General features: G+C 41.5%; 1 protein-coding gene across 1 annotated transcript in view; it reads right to left on the bottom strand.

The window, feature by feature from the left end:
• Window positions 1-10,786: 10,786 nt before the first annotated feature.
• The window catches only part of LOC144792077 (cytochrome P450 2J4-like), a 90,541-nt gene continuing 85,710 nt past the window's right edge, over window positions 10,787-15,617 (bottom strand). The window contains exon 8 of the mRNA XM_078666928.1: window positions 10,787-12,356. Coding sequence (XP_078523054.1) covers window positions 12,178-12,356 — 179 coding nt within the window. The 3' untranslated portion in view covers window positions 10,787-12,177. The remainder of the gene's footprint in view (window positions 12,357-15,617) is intronic.

Raw genomic sequence — 15,617 nt, 5'->3', positions numbered from 1 at the left:
ACCGCTCTATGTTTTTTAAATTGCGCTTGCGGGACTCGCTGAATAGTCCTTCGGACAAAACTGTCCAAATATACAAATATTTTTGTACCCAAATGCAGGCCTACGGCAAGGAGGAAGAGAGCGGCCTAGAGGCGCTGTGATAAAGGTAAGTGTGTTTAATTTACCTTCATTTTTATTTTTATTTTAAACGTATTTATTGAGCGGGGTGGAGGCAGGGAGGGTCTGGTGCTGAACTCTTCTCCGCTACGGAGTCGGAGTTTTGCATAAAACTTCGAGTTCTCAGTGGAACGCGGAGTATGCAAAAATCCACAAGCTCAGCCAGCGGATTAGAGTTCTCTGCTCACCATTATAAAAAAAAATACTTTTTGGGAAAATGTTGTGAACATCCATCCAATGACGCCAAAGTTATCAGCAAACCAAAAAAATCAATTGGCTGCTGTGTAGTTCTGCAGTCTGCTAGTCTTTTATTTCCCAAGATGCACCATGGAAGTAAATACCAATTCAAGTTTGGAATTGCGATGCAACAGTTAAAAATGCCATTCAATCTCTCTCAGCACTATAATCTGTCATTCAAATCCATGGGCCATCAAAGCTCTTCAGATCATTCGCTGCCACAATGGCTTAAGTGTCTTATAAGTCACATCACTTCGATGTCAGCAAGAGTGGTTAGAAATAGCCCTCTAACACCCCCTTGTTTGCCCCCACCTTCAATATAGGTGCTGACTTCGCACTGCATGCTTGGTTTGCACACTTAGGGCCATATTATCAAGAAAGGGCGATACATTATCGCCACTTTTATCGGCAGGAAGCCCTTGTGACTTTTCATAGAAGCCCAGGTTCTGGTGTTAACCTGGGCTTCTATGGGAATTTACAAGGGCATATTATCAAGCCCATTATCGCCGCTTTAGCGGCAGTTTCCTGCCTATAAAAGCGGCGATAATGTATCGCCCTGTTTGTTTTGCTTTTTGTAATAAAATGAACAAAATCTGCTTATCAAAAAATAAAACCCCTCTTCTGTAGCCTAAGTCATAATTGCACTCTCTGCGCTTCATTTATGGCATTTTGGCGAAGGGCAGTGCAGCAAGGCACCTTACCGAGCTGTCCTACATCAAAGTAAAAGGGCAGGAATGCACCGTATTTCTGCCTGCGCTTGTGGTGTTTTGGCAGACTAGCGCCAATGTAGGCACCCTTGCATCATAGTTCAAGGGTACCTCTTTTGAAGGCAGGATTGTTATTGTGCATGAAGGGGCACCTTCCTGCACAAAAACAATTCCAAGAGGCATTTTCCTCACTCTATGTATGCTGCACACATGGAAATGGAAAAAACGAGGAGAAATTAACAAATGTCTTCTTGTTACGCCTCACCTCGGGAGGTGTACAGATATGATGCACCCCAGGTTTTCATCACTTTGTAAATCTGAGGCAGCGTCAAATTCCATGGGTTTTGCATGGGAAAACCCACCTCAACACCCACGGTTTGTCTCCCAGGTGCAGAGCAAGGCAGGGCAGTGATTTGCGCTGCGTCACCTTACTCATGATTAATGAGGCCACTCAAAGCCACCCAGGGTGGCTTTGCATGGCTTCAAACTTTTTTAGAAAACCATGTTCCTGTATGGTTCTGTATACCAGATATGCATCACTCTGAGTCTATGAAAAAAGGAAGCAGCACATTTTCTAAATCTTGAGACTCTCTAACCCCCTTGGTATGTAATAAACCTGTCAAATGAGCCAATACCTATGTAAAAAATCTAAGGGCTGATATTAACCCAAAAGAAGTACTCGAAATCTAAACATTTAAAGCCTGTCTGAAATCTCTAGTTTTCCTAACACAAAGAGAACAGGAGACATGCCTTGCTCCTTTTCTGCTTGTGCAACACCCTTGCCCATTAATGATCTTATTCCTTTGCCCCTTAGCTCCTTCTTGATCTATGCCTGGGCAAAGGAGTCTTTATTATCTCGTGTCCTGACTAACATCTAGAAACTAGCCCAACTCCATTATTAAAGGACCCACCTGTCTGACATGATGCTCTTTCTATCTGCCATACATTGAGAAAGTATGCCTCTTTCTTGCAAGTTGTGTGCATTGTGCATACCTTTGGAGGGTTTTGCTATTTGCTACACTATTTAATTAAGACTGGAATTTGCCATAGAAGAAGGAATCTTGACTATGGTCGCTCCGCAAAAGGAAATTCAAAATATTTATAAGTTTTGTTGAGCCCTTCCCAAAAACTTCCATTAAAGAAACAACATCTTATGTTATTTGTTTTTTGGTTTTGCACCAGGTCATCAATCACATTTTCAAATTTTGGACCAAATACGGAGATGGTAGAAGTGGAAGGTGAAGAAGGGATGTGTGTTCACCTGCCTCCATCTTCAAATGCCCTACTGTCTGAAAATGTCTCATTTGTGTAGTCACCCCCATTGTTCTGAATTGTATTGCTAGTTTTTCAATTGTGCTCACTAGGGCATTGCTGCTCAGTGCCCAATCTATGTGGTCTTACCCCTAAATCATGTACACATTGGCTAATCACTGAATTGTATATTATTTACCTCTACTACAAAGCCACAGCATCTGGTGTAGAAACTACACTCATGGAATGAAAAGTTAAATATCACCTGTGGACTAAAGCATATATTGTGCCATCCTTTATTGGGACCCAGGAAAACATGGCTTCAGGTCTACCGTTGTAGCCTTTTTTTGCAACCCAAACTCTCAAAATAATAACTTTTGACAGGGTTAAATCTCTTTTAAATATCAATATGTCACCTCTAGACAGGACTTGTAACCCTCAAGGTAGGGTTTGTGGTATTTAAAAGTGGGACATGTAGACATTTATTATTATCATGTCCCTACAGTGACATGGCCCGGAGGCAAATTGCACTGTAGAAGGTTCTAGCTGTACTTTAATGAGAACTAGAGTACTGATTAAAATATTAATTCTGCTATCTCAGGCTTGCAACGAGCTACAAAAATAGTCCAACCACTATATGCAACATTTATTTAAAAGCCATTTCAATGTTCTGCACAGGAAGTGACATTAAGCGCAGTAGAGCTGGCGGACGTTCCTTCCAAGTCCGTGCGGCGGTGCTTTGGAACTCCCTTCCCCCGGCGATTCGCGCCCTCAGGGACCTGCTTTCCTTTCGCCGTGCGGTGAAAACCTTCCTGTTCCCCTAGTTTTATTTTATTGTGTGTTGTCACGTTGTGTTGTGCTGCTACCTTGTCGCGGCGCCAGGACGCTCCTTCGCTGGAGCATCTGTGCGCCTAATAAAAGTGCATAACATAACATAACATCACTGGATTCCCCTTCATCCATCAGCACAGGAAGTGACCTTACTCATCTCCCATCCCTGTATATACTTAATGACCGCCACAGCATGGATGTACAGTGGACGTGCCACTGGCGCACCAAAGGTAAGCCTGTCTATGCTCATCCATGACAATGGCTGCCTACAACCCATTCACTCCTTGCAGGACCTCTGCAACAATCTTTCTCAGTTCTTCAGCAGTAAGATAACCACCATTTACAGAACCATCAGCTAGTAACTGGACTTAACAGACCTTGCCAAATGCCTCCTGGTCTTATCCAAAGAACCAATACCAAACACATGGCCTGTCATCACCCCAGAAGAAACTGCTGTCACCATGAAGTTCGCCCACTCAGGGGCCCTATTGAACTCCGGCACCCAACACGCCTACTCCAGAGGTCGGCAACCCATTAGTATCATGCACACACACACATTTTGAATGCCTCATCCCTTCCATCACCTTACCCGGATGCCTAGAAACACACAAGTATCCTCCCATTGCTGAAGAAACACCTTGCCGGCCCTTCAACTTTCACCAACTATAGTCCAATCTCCCTGCTACCATACCACACCAATATCTTGGAGGTAATCATCAAAAGACACCTAGCTAAATACCTCAATGACCACCAATTCCTTGACATCACTCAGTCTGATTTCAGACCCAACCACAGCATGGTAACTACCCTTATCACAGCCACGGGTGACATACCCATGACTCTAGACAGAAGAAACATACGCGGCCCTCAACCTCCTAGACCTCTCTACAGCATTTGATGCCCCATCCTCATCTAATGCTTACACAACATGGGAATCCAAGGACATGCACTCTGATGGATTTGCTTCTTCCTGACTGAAAGGACCCAGTCAGTTAGCCTGACACCAAACGCCTCAGATGCCGGCAATCTTATCTGCGGTGTTCCGTAAAGATTCTCACTGAGCCCGACCCTCTTGAACACATATCTGATCCCTTTAGTCAGCATCATCTCCTCTTACAATATCAAGGTCTTCTCGTATGCTAAAGCCACACAACTCATTCTCTCCCTCACAGACAAGATGCCCAGTACCCAGATCAAGTTAAATGCCTGCTTGACTGGAATCGCACGCTGGATAAAGATCAAATGTCTAAAGCTGAACATCTACAAGACTGAAATTGTGACCTTCGGGAAAAGCACTTCACCATGGGATTCCACTTGGTGGCCAACAGAGCTGGGACTGACTCCCAGCCTCACCGCCCATGCCTGGAACCTCAGGATCGGACTCAACCGCAAACTCGTCATTTCTTCCCAAGTCAATGCCATCACTGGCTCATTGTTCCATACCCTGAAGGTGCTGATGAAGATTTTCAAATGTATCCTAATCAGTACCTGGAATACTATCACATATGCCGTGGATACTAGGGAGCCCTTTCCAAAGTGCTGGAGGACGCAAATACTGTTTTTTACCGCTTTCCTGCCGTGAGGGGAATAGCTTGTTGGTGCCCACTACTCCTGTGTGTGTCCATACCGACGTGAGGGGAACAGCTTTCTCCTGTCTACAACACCGCCGCGAGGGCAGGGACCACAATCCCCAGGTGCTCCGGCGGCCACGGCGCACAAGTGACGACATCAGAGCGCCCGGAGGCGCCTGAAAAACGAGGAGCGCCGAGCGCTCAGTGGGAGCCCTTTCCAAAGTGCTGGAGGACGCAAATACTGATTTTTACCGCTTCCCTGGCGTGAGGGGAACGGCTTGTTGGTGCCCACGACTCCTGTGTGTGTCCATACCGACGTAAGGGGAACGGCTTTCTCCTGCCTACAAAACCACCGCGAGGGCAGGGACCACAATCCCCAGGTGCCCCGGCGGCCACGGCGCACGAGTGACGACATCAGAGCGCCCGGAGGCGCCTGAAAACCGAGGATCGCCGAGCGCTCAGTGGGAGCCCTTTCCAAAGTTCTGGAGGACGCAAATACTGTTTTTTACCGCTTTCCTGCCGTGAGGGGAATGGCTTGTTGGTGCCCACGACTCCTGTGTGTGTCGATACCACCGTGAGGGGAACGGCTTTCTCCTGCCTACAACACCGCCGCGAGGGCAGGGACCACAATGCCCAGGTGCCCCGGCGGCCACGGCGCACCAGTGACGACAGGAGGCGCCTGAAAACCGAGGAACGCCTCCCGCAACGGTGGGACGCGCGTGGGTGGTGCCGGGAGAAGCCTGGGACAAGGGCGGGACCGTCTGTGGCCATCCGTGGCCAAACGAGGACGGGACGGGCCACCCCCCTAAGCCATGGAACATTGATTACTACTGCTACCGCAACCACAGGTGATCAAGACATTGTTAGTACCCTCTGGAGGACTGAAAGGGACTGAAGTGTTAAGTTTGAATTTTTCCATTCTCCCCTGTTTCTCTTTAACTCTCGATACCTAGCCTGTGCCTGTACCTTACATCTAGTCATGCCCACGAAATCAGCCAAAGGGGGAACCCATATTTGAAAGCTAACGGGGGGAGTATCGCAGGAACCCTAGATAATTTTATTATTAGGGCAGCTGCAGCTCTCGAAAGAGAGATAGAATTCACTGTTAAAAGGCTCTCAACTGGATCGCTTAGCTCAAAAAGATCCTCACTGGGCGCCATACAGAGTTATATCACCCTGGAGAATAGAACCAGTCAGTGTCTCATAGACCTAGGATTACCAGAAAGTAGCATAGAATCAGGCAGACAAGGCACCATCTCCCTCGGAAACTATACACAGGACAGCATTGATATCCCCGAGGGAAGTGACAATCCTGACCCAAAGCCTGCCATAAATAACCCCACAGCTACAAGGGCAGCTTCCACCACAAAATACACAGGGAACCGGAAGCGATGTGGGGGAGGGAAAAATGGGAGGCGGTCAAAGATGCCCAAATTCGGGATTAACACCACACACCCCCGGTAACTCCAAGCAATTCTCAACCCCGAGATCCGGTCATGGTAAAAAGGGTGCAACCCCCTCCAACGAAGGTTCAATCGTCAGCCACAATCCCAGTGCCTGAACAGGGAAAGGGTGGGCTAATATTACAAATAGAACAGATTATTAAATCATTAGTGTTGCCACTTGTCGAGAGACTCAAATTAATCAATGAAAATTTAGGCAGGCTACAACAGGCCACATCAGATAATACTCTCTTGCTTAATTCCCTAGTAGATAGTAAGCAGATAGGGAATCAAGTTAGTCAGCTACGCAAACAGTCCGCCCCTGAGCATCCCCAGGTCCCCACGGCCGGACAAATTGGCTCAGTAAAGGAGAGAGGGCCACGAACAACTGTAGATTCCAGATTAGTATCGAGGAGGGTTCCTCCCAGGGAAATGGAGGGAAGCCATAAGCCATCGGCGACATCAGCACTAACTCTGAAAGAGGGGAATCAAGTAAGTCCAAAAACCGATAGACATAATCAGATTAATCATCGAATACAAGGTGAGGGCAGTCGCTCTTTCCTACATATACCTCCACAGAGCACCCCTTTAGTAATAGTCTTAGGAAACGTCCCACCCCTTCCTCCAGGAGTAGTGGAGGATTTTACACAGATCAAGAATAAGGTCACACACTGGCTATCTAAGAACACAGAGGCAGGCCAAACGGTAGGGCACAATATAATCATGGCCAGGAGAGTAGCCTGGCTGGGTCGCTCCAGGAAAACTTTAACTGGAGACTGCATAGTAATACATTTTAACAGTCCAGTCCCAGTTGAAAGAATCCTCATGGAGGAGTTGGCGGTTACTTCACGAAGGGGACAGGGTATAGAGATACTACCACTTGGGTTCTTTTACAACCTGGTCAGCGGGGTGTCTCCGACAATGGTACATACAGAAATAGGCTATCTGATTCTTTGAGATCTCTTGGGTGGGATTCTATTCCAGTGAGACATACCAGAGCCCTTACAAGGGATGGTCCTGATTATCTCGGGCACCTGGACATCACTAACAGATTTAATGCTCTCTCGGGTCTCAACGATTGTGACTGACTGCGCGATTATTCACGTAATCCGTCGCCATCATCTGGACCCCGGCACATGTCGATATGCCCCCTATTGAAGACTAGTGTGGAGAAAGCCTCCCGTAATCAAATGTTTAATCCAGGACTCAAGGCCAGAAAGGTTAAAAAAGGCTCCAGGGAGGGATTTCAGCGGGGAACATCATACACTGTTTCCAATGTAGTGTGGGCTCCCACAGGAACTGTACTAAACTCAGACTTCAATTTTCTATCATGGAACATTGCGGGTCTAATGGGAAAGGTCTCTGATCCCCTATGGATCCAATTCATCAGTCACTACTCCATTATTTGTCTTCAGGAGACATGGGTAACTAATGGCAACATCACATTAAATGGATATAGATCCTTCTGGGTTCCGGCTATTAGATCTAAAAGTGGCCGAGCTTCAGGAGGACTGGCCATTTTTACCTCTCTTGCTTTGAAATGTAGTATAAAGGACTTTCCCTCACGCTGCAGTAACCATCAGGCCATAGTCTTAGGGAATAAGGAAAATAGCTTGTGTGTGATCAACTATTATAATGACACCCACGGTAAGGGTGGTGGCATCCCTGACCTGCATAATTTTATTAATCAGTGTCGAGGTTCCACTAGAAGGAACCTGCTACTCGCAGGGTTCTTCAATGTCCATCTTTGCGGTGATCCCATGCTAAACACCTTAATGACCATGGGATGCCCGCTGCTAAAAGGCCTACATTTTGAACACACATCTCAGGGTAATGCTCTAAACCTTATGACAGATGAGCTTGACCTAATGTTCGCCTTGAGTGTGTAGATAGCTCCACCGCTATCTAAACAAAAGGAACCCACCTTTAAGGGCAGAAACTGTGAAACTTTTATAGACTTTATCCTGGTCACCAGAAATATCATGCCCCTGCTCCTTGGTTTACGTATAACCCTGAGTGAATACAGTGACCATAATCCAGTCTGTGTGCTGTTGGGAGGGAACCTTATGAATAAAAATGATAAATTATTGGGGAAAAAAGCGTTATTTTCTGTCAATGGTGGACGGCGCATTAAATGGAACCAGGTTATACCATCAGCCTTTCTTGATAAACTAAAACTGAATTGTGCCACCGAACTCTCACTGTGCCTAAGCGAGGACTCAACAGGTGAGGGAGTCCTCAAAGCTTTTGAGAGTTTGGCCTCTACGGTAGGAAATATGCTACAGGTCCCAGGGGGTAAGACCACACATGGGGAGCACAAATGGTTTTGCTCTAGCTGCTCTAAAGCTGCCAGAAACTTGAAGAGGGCTCTTAAACTATCCCCCCAGAATAGACCTCTCATTCGTTCATTGCGAACTCTTTATAAGAATGCAATAGCGAAAAGGAAAAAGGAGCTGAAAGAAGGGCTCTGGAGGGAACTAACCGACCCGGAAACCCTAGCCAGTAGCTCCAGATTCTGGGCCACTATTAACCGTTCCCCCTTAATAGCATCAGGGGGTCAGGAAGCAGGATCTAACATCATGGAGGAAGAGTGGGTGGCCCACTTCTCTGGAATCTTTAAGGGCACAGATATATCCTCTGTTACTCTGGAAGAGAGATTGGGACTAGACTCCATGGTGTTTACAGAAATAGAAATGGTTGAGGGAATTAACAAACTTACTAACAAAAAGGCGCCGGGCCCAGATGGCATCCCTCTCGATCTATTTAAATCCAGCCCGCCATTTTGGGCCCCAATTGTGACCGCAGTGGGTAACGCTGCGGCCGTAAAGGGTTGCCCAACTTCCTGGGGAGTATCAACTATAGTTCCCGTCTTCAAGAAGGGTGACCGCAGTTGTACTTTAAACTATAGACTTATCTCCCTAATTGATTCCATCGTTAAAGTTTTAGGGGGAGTAATATTGAAGAGGCTGACGACCTGGGCTGAGGCTAAAGAAATTATCTCTGATATCCAATACGGATTTCGTCCGGACACTCAACCACGGCCCAATGCCTTAACCTCTATATGATCCTGACTAAGTACACCCTCTCACGCCCAGGGACCATCTACATGGCCTTTATGGATCTTTCCTCAGCTTTTGATTGTGTCAACCGAGGAAAGTTGTGGCAATCCATGGAGGCCATGGGGGTGGATCAACATCTGGTGGCCTTAATGAGGTGTTAAAACTGCCCCCAGAGCAGGAACAATGGCCTGGGTGTTTTGTATCCCTAACATGAAGACCAGTTAGGGTCAACCCAGGAACTGCATTAATTTAAAAAGATCTATGGGTCAGTTGCTGGACCTCCTGTGTGGCTACAGGGACAAAACTGAAAGATACTTTTTTTTACCAAAGTGTCCAGCAGACCAGTGGCAATGGAGCCTAGACCCTTAAGTGCTGTTCCTGAGGTCCTGGGACTCTTGACTGTGTGTAACTGGACTTCTTCTAACAATTCAGAAAAGTCAACTATCCTTACTGGATGCCTCCTAAATGCAATCCTAAAAGGAGGATTGTAATGCACTCTTTCTTGGCAGATCTCTCTAAGGTCTTACTATTTCTCCACACCAGTTACCTCCTCCAGATCAATTAAAACCTAGTCATGGCCAGAAATGGATTGAGAGCATACAAGAGAAATTACCAATACAACAACGGTCTTGTAGGGCTGCCAACATGCTGCAACTCTAAAAATGTCTCAATAAGATAGAACTATCATCTAAAGACAAAGACAAAAAATTAGCAACATATGTACTGTTATTGCGAAAACATTTTCATAAAATAAAGTCACTGGGGCCTGAATCATATACTCGAGTTATTAGACCTTCATTACTCAATGTTTAGATATTAATATGAATTATATAAATAGTCTACTAATGTGGTCCCATATGAGGGTACTCTAAATAGGTTAAATTGTTTTGTAGGTTTCCATTAATCACTTCATAAAGAAGAACTTTAAAAAGTCCAGGATAATTACACCTAGATAATCCTCAATTAAGCCCACTTCAAATACATTTTTCTCTGGGCTAAATGAGCATTTTGAATGTTTAGGGGTGTCCAGTAGTTTTTCAACAAGATTCTTCAGTGACCTAATGATAATTTGTAATAAGTTATAGAATGGAGCCAGCCACCAAAGTCTGCTTTCCTGGTAGTTTTCCTTTTGCTTCCATCAAAGTCAGGCTTCTAAATCTGATTGTGTGTTTTGAAAGGCATCCAGATTACCTTTAATCCTACTGTGAACCAGAGTCAGGCTTTTGTGTAGAGAGATTGTTAGCATAATGTTTGTTAGGCTGGATGGTGTAGCTACTCTTGTGCCTGTTCAATGGTGGTGTGGCAGCATTTCCCAACTTAAAACCTTCACTGTGTGACTTTTACCCCATTATCTGAAGCAGCACTTTGCCCTGACCTCTAATTCAATTATTTGCCAAGCTACTCAACTGCCCCTACTTCATCACTTACCGCCACTACCTTTCTACTCCTTCCATAAATGTATTTTGTCCTTATCTAAGTTTCCACTTTATACCTTTCTTCCCTTTATATCAGTATTTTCTTCCATCTCTCCCTATTGTTTGCAGTTTATTTAATTTTTTAGTTCACAAAAACTACATATTGCTCACATATAGTGAGCTCTGTTGAATACCTCCTTATGTATCTCTTAGGAAACTCTGCTACTCTTTTTTTGTGAATATTATTTGAGCTATATAAACACTCCTAAGTTTATTTATAATGGTCGAAGCATGGATCACAGAGACATACACCTCTGCTCCATCAGGAAGAGACACACAAACCACTTGCCCTGTCCCATGTTGCCTTATATTGCACTCCTAAATTACATTTCTTCCATTTCCAGCACCGGTCTTAGTTATGCCACTTTTCGCTTTGTGATCAAATCGGTGACAGAAAATGTGATTCGTATATTTCAGTACTTTTAAAGAAAAGTTCAAGTCACAAGTACACGTATTTGAATGTAGAATAAAAGCCACTGCACCTACTTTGGCTAACTTAAGTTTATCAATAGAGAATCTACAAAGCAGTGGTTTACATATTGGGCTATGTTTGACTGTACTTATTCTGATCACAGAGTCCATCTCTCATTCCTACTTTGATCTACAGAAGGATCATCCTCTTCCACCCAACCCATGTCTTTCACCCTCTTTTCTGGTATAAAATCTTAGATTGTCTATGAATGCCCCTCAAATTGTGTTGAAGACCTCTTGAAATCTGTCCTCAAACTCCGTCTGAGCACCTAAAATCTGGGTAGCTACTGAAACAGACATAGGTGGTTTCTTGCATGCATGCATAGACCTGTGATCTCTTTAAAATCAATCATAAAGGGCATTTTTTCAGAAACGCTAGAATGAGATAGTCCAATGTATGCTTTCTTCTGTGCTCTTCCACAAATCAACTTATCTTGAGCCTGCATCTTCTGCACTAATACTAGCTACCCCTGATAATTGACAGCTCCCTAAGACCTAAGTTATGCTACAAAATGTTTCTTCCTGGTGTTGCACTGCCTTAGAACAAGTACTATCATCTAGACTCTCACAAGCTCATAATATTCCTAGCACTAATCCCAGGACGGCAACTCCATCAAAGCCACAATGGAAGGGAAAGTGCATTTACAGTGTACATGTTTTTAAGGGTTTGCTGCTCAACAGGTTTATAAGACAATCTCTGGCACCTGGCCTAGAGGTCTGGCCTACTTGCAATATAAGAAAAGTCGTTGAAAATTGTGAAACATGTCTGAAAATATCTGGTTTACAACAGTAGTCCAGACAGTAATAAACTGATTATATGACTATCACAATACAATCACCAATGCTAATGCATAATAGACTTCAGTTAGTATACACGGATGTAATGTATATGCTATTAGCTAGTAGGACATGAATACTGCATATACACATAATTTATGAATCCTTGGTCCGTACTGCAGCCTAGGGGCCCCCTTTGCCTAGCGTAATACAGCACAGATTTGATAAGGGTGTGGCTTCATAGTGGCTCCGAAAATAGGGTCCATGTTGACATTCTTTACCCCCTCGGGGAGCTTGAAGGTGAAGGCCCGTAGGAGGCTTGTGAAGAAGATGAACAGTTCTGTCCTGGCCAACTGCTCCCCCAAACACACACGGTGTCCTACAAGTGAAAAAACAAGAAAACTAGATCAACATGTCTTTTACAACTGTCCATCATAATGTTTATGATGCTTAATTTGCTTGTGGGCTAACGGGAGGACAGAGAGGGAAGGCTACTGTGGTATGAATCCTGACTACAGAGCTGAATAGTGAGAGGCTAACATTTTCTCTGCATTCTCATACGTTTTTTTACTAAAAAGAATTTATCATGTTTAGAGCAATCTTCGGTATGTTTTACTGGAAAAAACTACTTATGGCTATATTTCTAACTTGCAACTTTTAAAACAATTGTAAATATCACGAAGTTAGATTTTCAGTGGGCAGATGCTTCCCACTCTCCTCACATTTTAGCAATATTTATTGAACCACTTGTTATTACTATAAGAGATTATATGATAATTAAGGTCCCACTCAACAAGATGTCCAAATGTGAGCTATAAACAGAAAACCTAGCACTTTTTTTTAAAGCCTGACTTGGAGATTCAACAAAGAGTTTATAGTATTTTTCATCAATTTTAGCAGATGGGAGAAAATATGATAAATAAGCTGAAAACATACATTTGTTTCAGTAAATGCATATAGATACTTTACACTCAGATCTTGTGAAGCAGAGATCAAAAAGATATTTAGGAATTTACACAACCATGAATGTAGACGAACATTTTGAATCAACTATTCACTGCTAGTAGATAAAATTAAGTCCTTTTTTTATAATGGAATCACCTCCCTCTATCTATTGTGTGAAGTATGGCAATGAATCGAATGTGCATTTCACCATCAATTTATTTTTTATATGCCACATTGCACATGAAATTTTTAGAAATATTGGAGAATTATTTTCAGCTTTTATTTGGGAAAATAGAAAAATAGAACACTCAGTTTGGTCTTAAGTACGTTGTGGTAATCAGTCAATGATGGAGGGCTTGCCCTTACAAAAGTGAAAGAATATTATGTTACTACTTTTTCACAGACTTCTTATCAGTTTTTATTAACACACAATCAATCCATAATGCAGTAGATACTGTGTTCTTGGATCAAATGCTAATAGAGTATAAAATAAATGATTTTCAGTGCTTGATGCATCATCTAAAAAAGTTCTTTATAAAGTAATTCTATAGATCTTAATGAAAGAAAGAGCAGAAGTATAGGTTTCATGCCATTCCAGTTTTAAATGTGTCTATCAGACTGGAAGATATTTTGCTAGACCAGAAGACATTTCTGGATAAGAGTCAAGTGCAAATATTTACTCTAGATGGCTTGTAGATCATGATTTATGGAAAAATGGGTAGACTGAACCACATATCAAGTGCGCTGAAAGCTATATGCCGTGGTCTTTGTTTCAAATTTTATATTTTTTAAAAGAATTTAGACCCTGAAAGCTATAATAGTGGAGAGCAACTGGACACGTATAAGTGGGTACTCTGTGTTAATGGAATATTGGGAAGCCATGTGGCAATATTGCCAGGATTTACTAGACATTGACTTTCCAGATGATCTACAATTAATTTTACTGGGCTGCAAGCCAGGTGTAGGATTAAGCTCAATCCATAGGAAAAATGTATATATAGTTACGATAGTAGCAAGGTCAATACATTTGTAAAATTGGAAAAACAAATGACGGGTGCATTAGGAAAAGTTTGTATAGAACATAATACTTTGCATTGGTTTATTTTTAGAAAAAAATCATGCTAAATTAAGATGTTTGGTTGTAATATGAAAACTGTAGAAAAAATTGAATGTACAGAAGATATACTAGGCCAGGATTTTTGTACTATGTATATCAGGTTTGTGATCTATTTTTAATATAATTGATGAAATACTGTAACTAATTGAATAGAATTAATTAATTTTTTTTTGTAAAGTTCGATTTTTAGATATTTACAAACCACTTGGGCAAAATGAATCTTGATGGAACAGTTGAGTAACACAGGAAATAGTTTAAAAGTAAGTGGGTGAATCTTTGTGAACGTTTAGGACCGAGCCAGGAGAATTCCTTAAATGATGTTTAGAAAAAGTATTGAGTTTGTAATATTATGGGAGCTCAATATATATGCAAAAATATTGTGATATGGAAAATATTTTTGGGGTTTTGTTTTAATAATGTTATTAAAAATATTGTTTTTGAAAACATGTTTGCAAAAATAAGTTTTTTTCAAAGTTTTTGTATTGCTCCTGTTTGTTTAGTAATATTGTTTGTGTAGTATTGTATATTTTTTGTAGTTTAAGTTTTGCATTTTAAAAAGAAATTTGCCATTAAATAATATTTTTTTTAATAATTTATTTTTATTCATGGAACCTTGAAATTGTATTTGTATTTGAATTGTTTTATTAGCATGATCTAGGTGTTATAGGGTAAAAGGCTGAGGAAATTTGTAAGTATATGTATATTGATTTTTGAATTTATAATTCTTTAAAAGTTATAATATTTAATTGTACATTTTATTTATTTAATCGAAGTTTTAATTGTATTTTTGTTTGTTCATTATTTTATTTAGATTACATTTTAAATGTAAATGTTGTCTGTATAATTTTATTGCTTTTAAATGTTTATATATTTGTATATTTATATTGTATTGATTTATTTCTTGATTTTGGTTTGTAATCTATTATTTTAACATTAGTCTTATGCTTAAACCACATTTTTTCAATAAATATTTAAGTACTGTTCAAGTGTTTTTGCATACAAATTATTGTTAAATTAACATTTTTAAAAATGTTATTTTTATAAGAAATTGTTTTGTGTATTAGTAGAACATTATATTTAAATAGATTTTGTAAAATAAGTATTGTATTATATTTTTATAAATATGTAATTTTCAATCTCAATTGTATATGTAACAGTTGTCATTTCTTTTACAAATATATTTTTCTTTTGTTTTGGTTTAAATAGTAAACACTATGATTATTGTAGGTTTATGTTTATATCAAATGGTTTATATTGGGCCATTTATTTGTTTTAATTTAAAATACCTTCTCTAAAATGGTTTAGGTCAGAGTGGCTATAGTGAATTAGACTCCTTTAAATCCAAAACTTTTCCTAAAATGGTTAAATTGAATATTCATTTCAACCCCTTTAATATGTACTATATTCTCCATATTGGTATAGACTGTAATGGGCATAGTACAACAGGCCCCTTCATTGTCTAACACATTTCCCAAAGTTTGTCAGATTGGAATACAAATAGTAATTTTGAGACTTTCAGAGCGCAACACATTACTCAAACTAGTTTAGATTTGAGTGGTAATAGCAAATCTGATCCCT

Source organism: Lissotriton helveticus, chromosome 11 (assembly GCF_964261635.1).
Source record: "Lissotriton helveticus chromosome 11, aLisHel1.1, whole genome shotgun sequence".
Lineage (NCBI taxonomy): Eukaryota > Metazoa > Chordata > Amphibia > Caudata > Salamandridae > Lissotriton > Lissotriton helveticus.
Note: the sequence above shows the minus strand (reverse complement) of the source record. Positions and strands in the feature narration are given on the sequence as shown.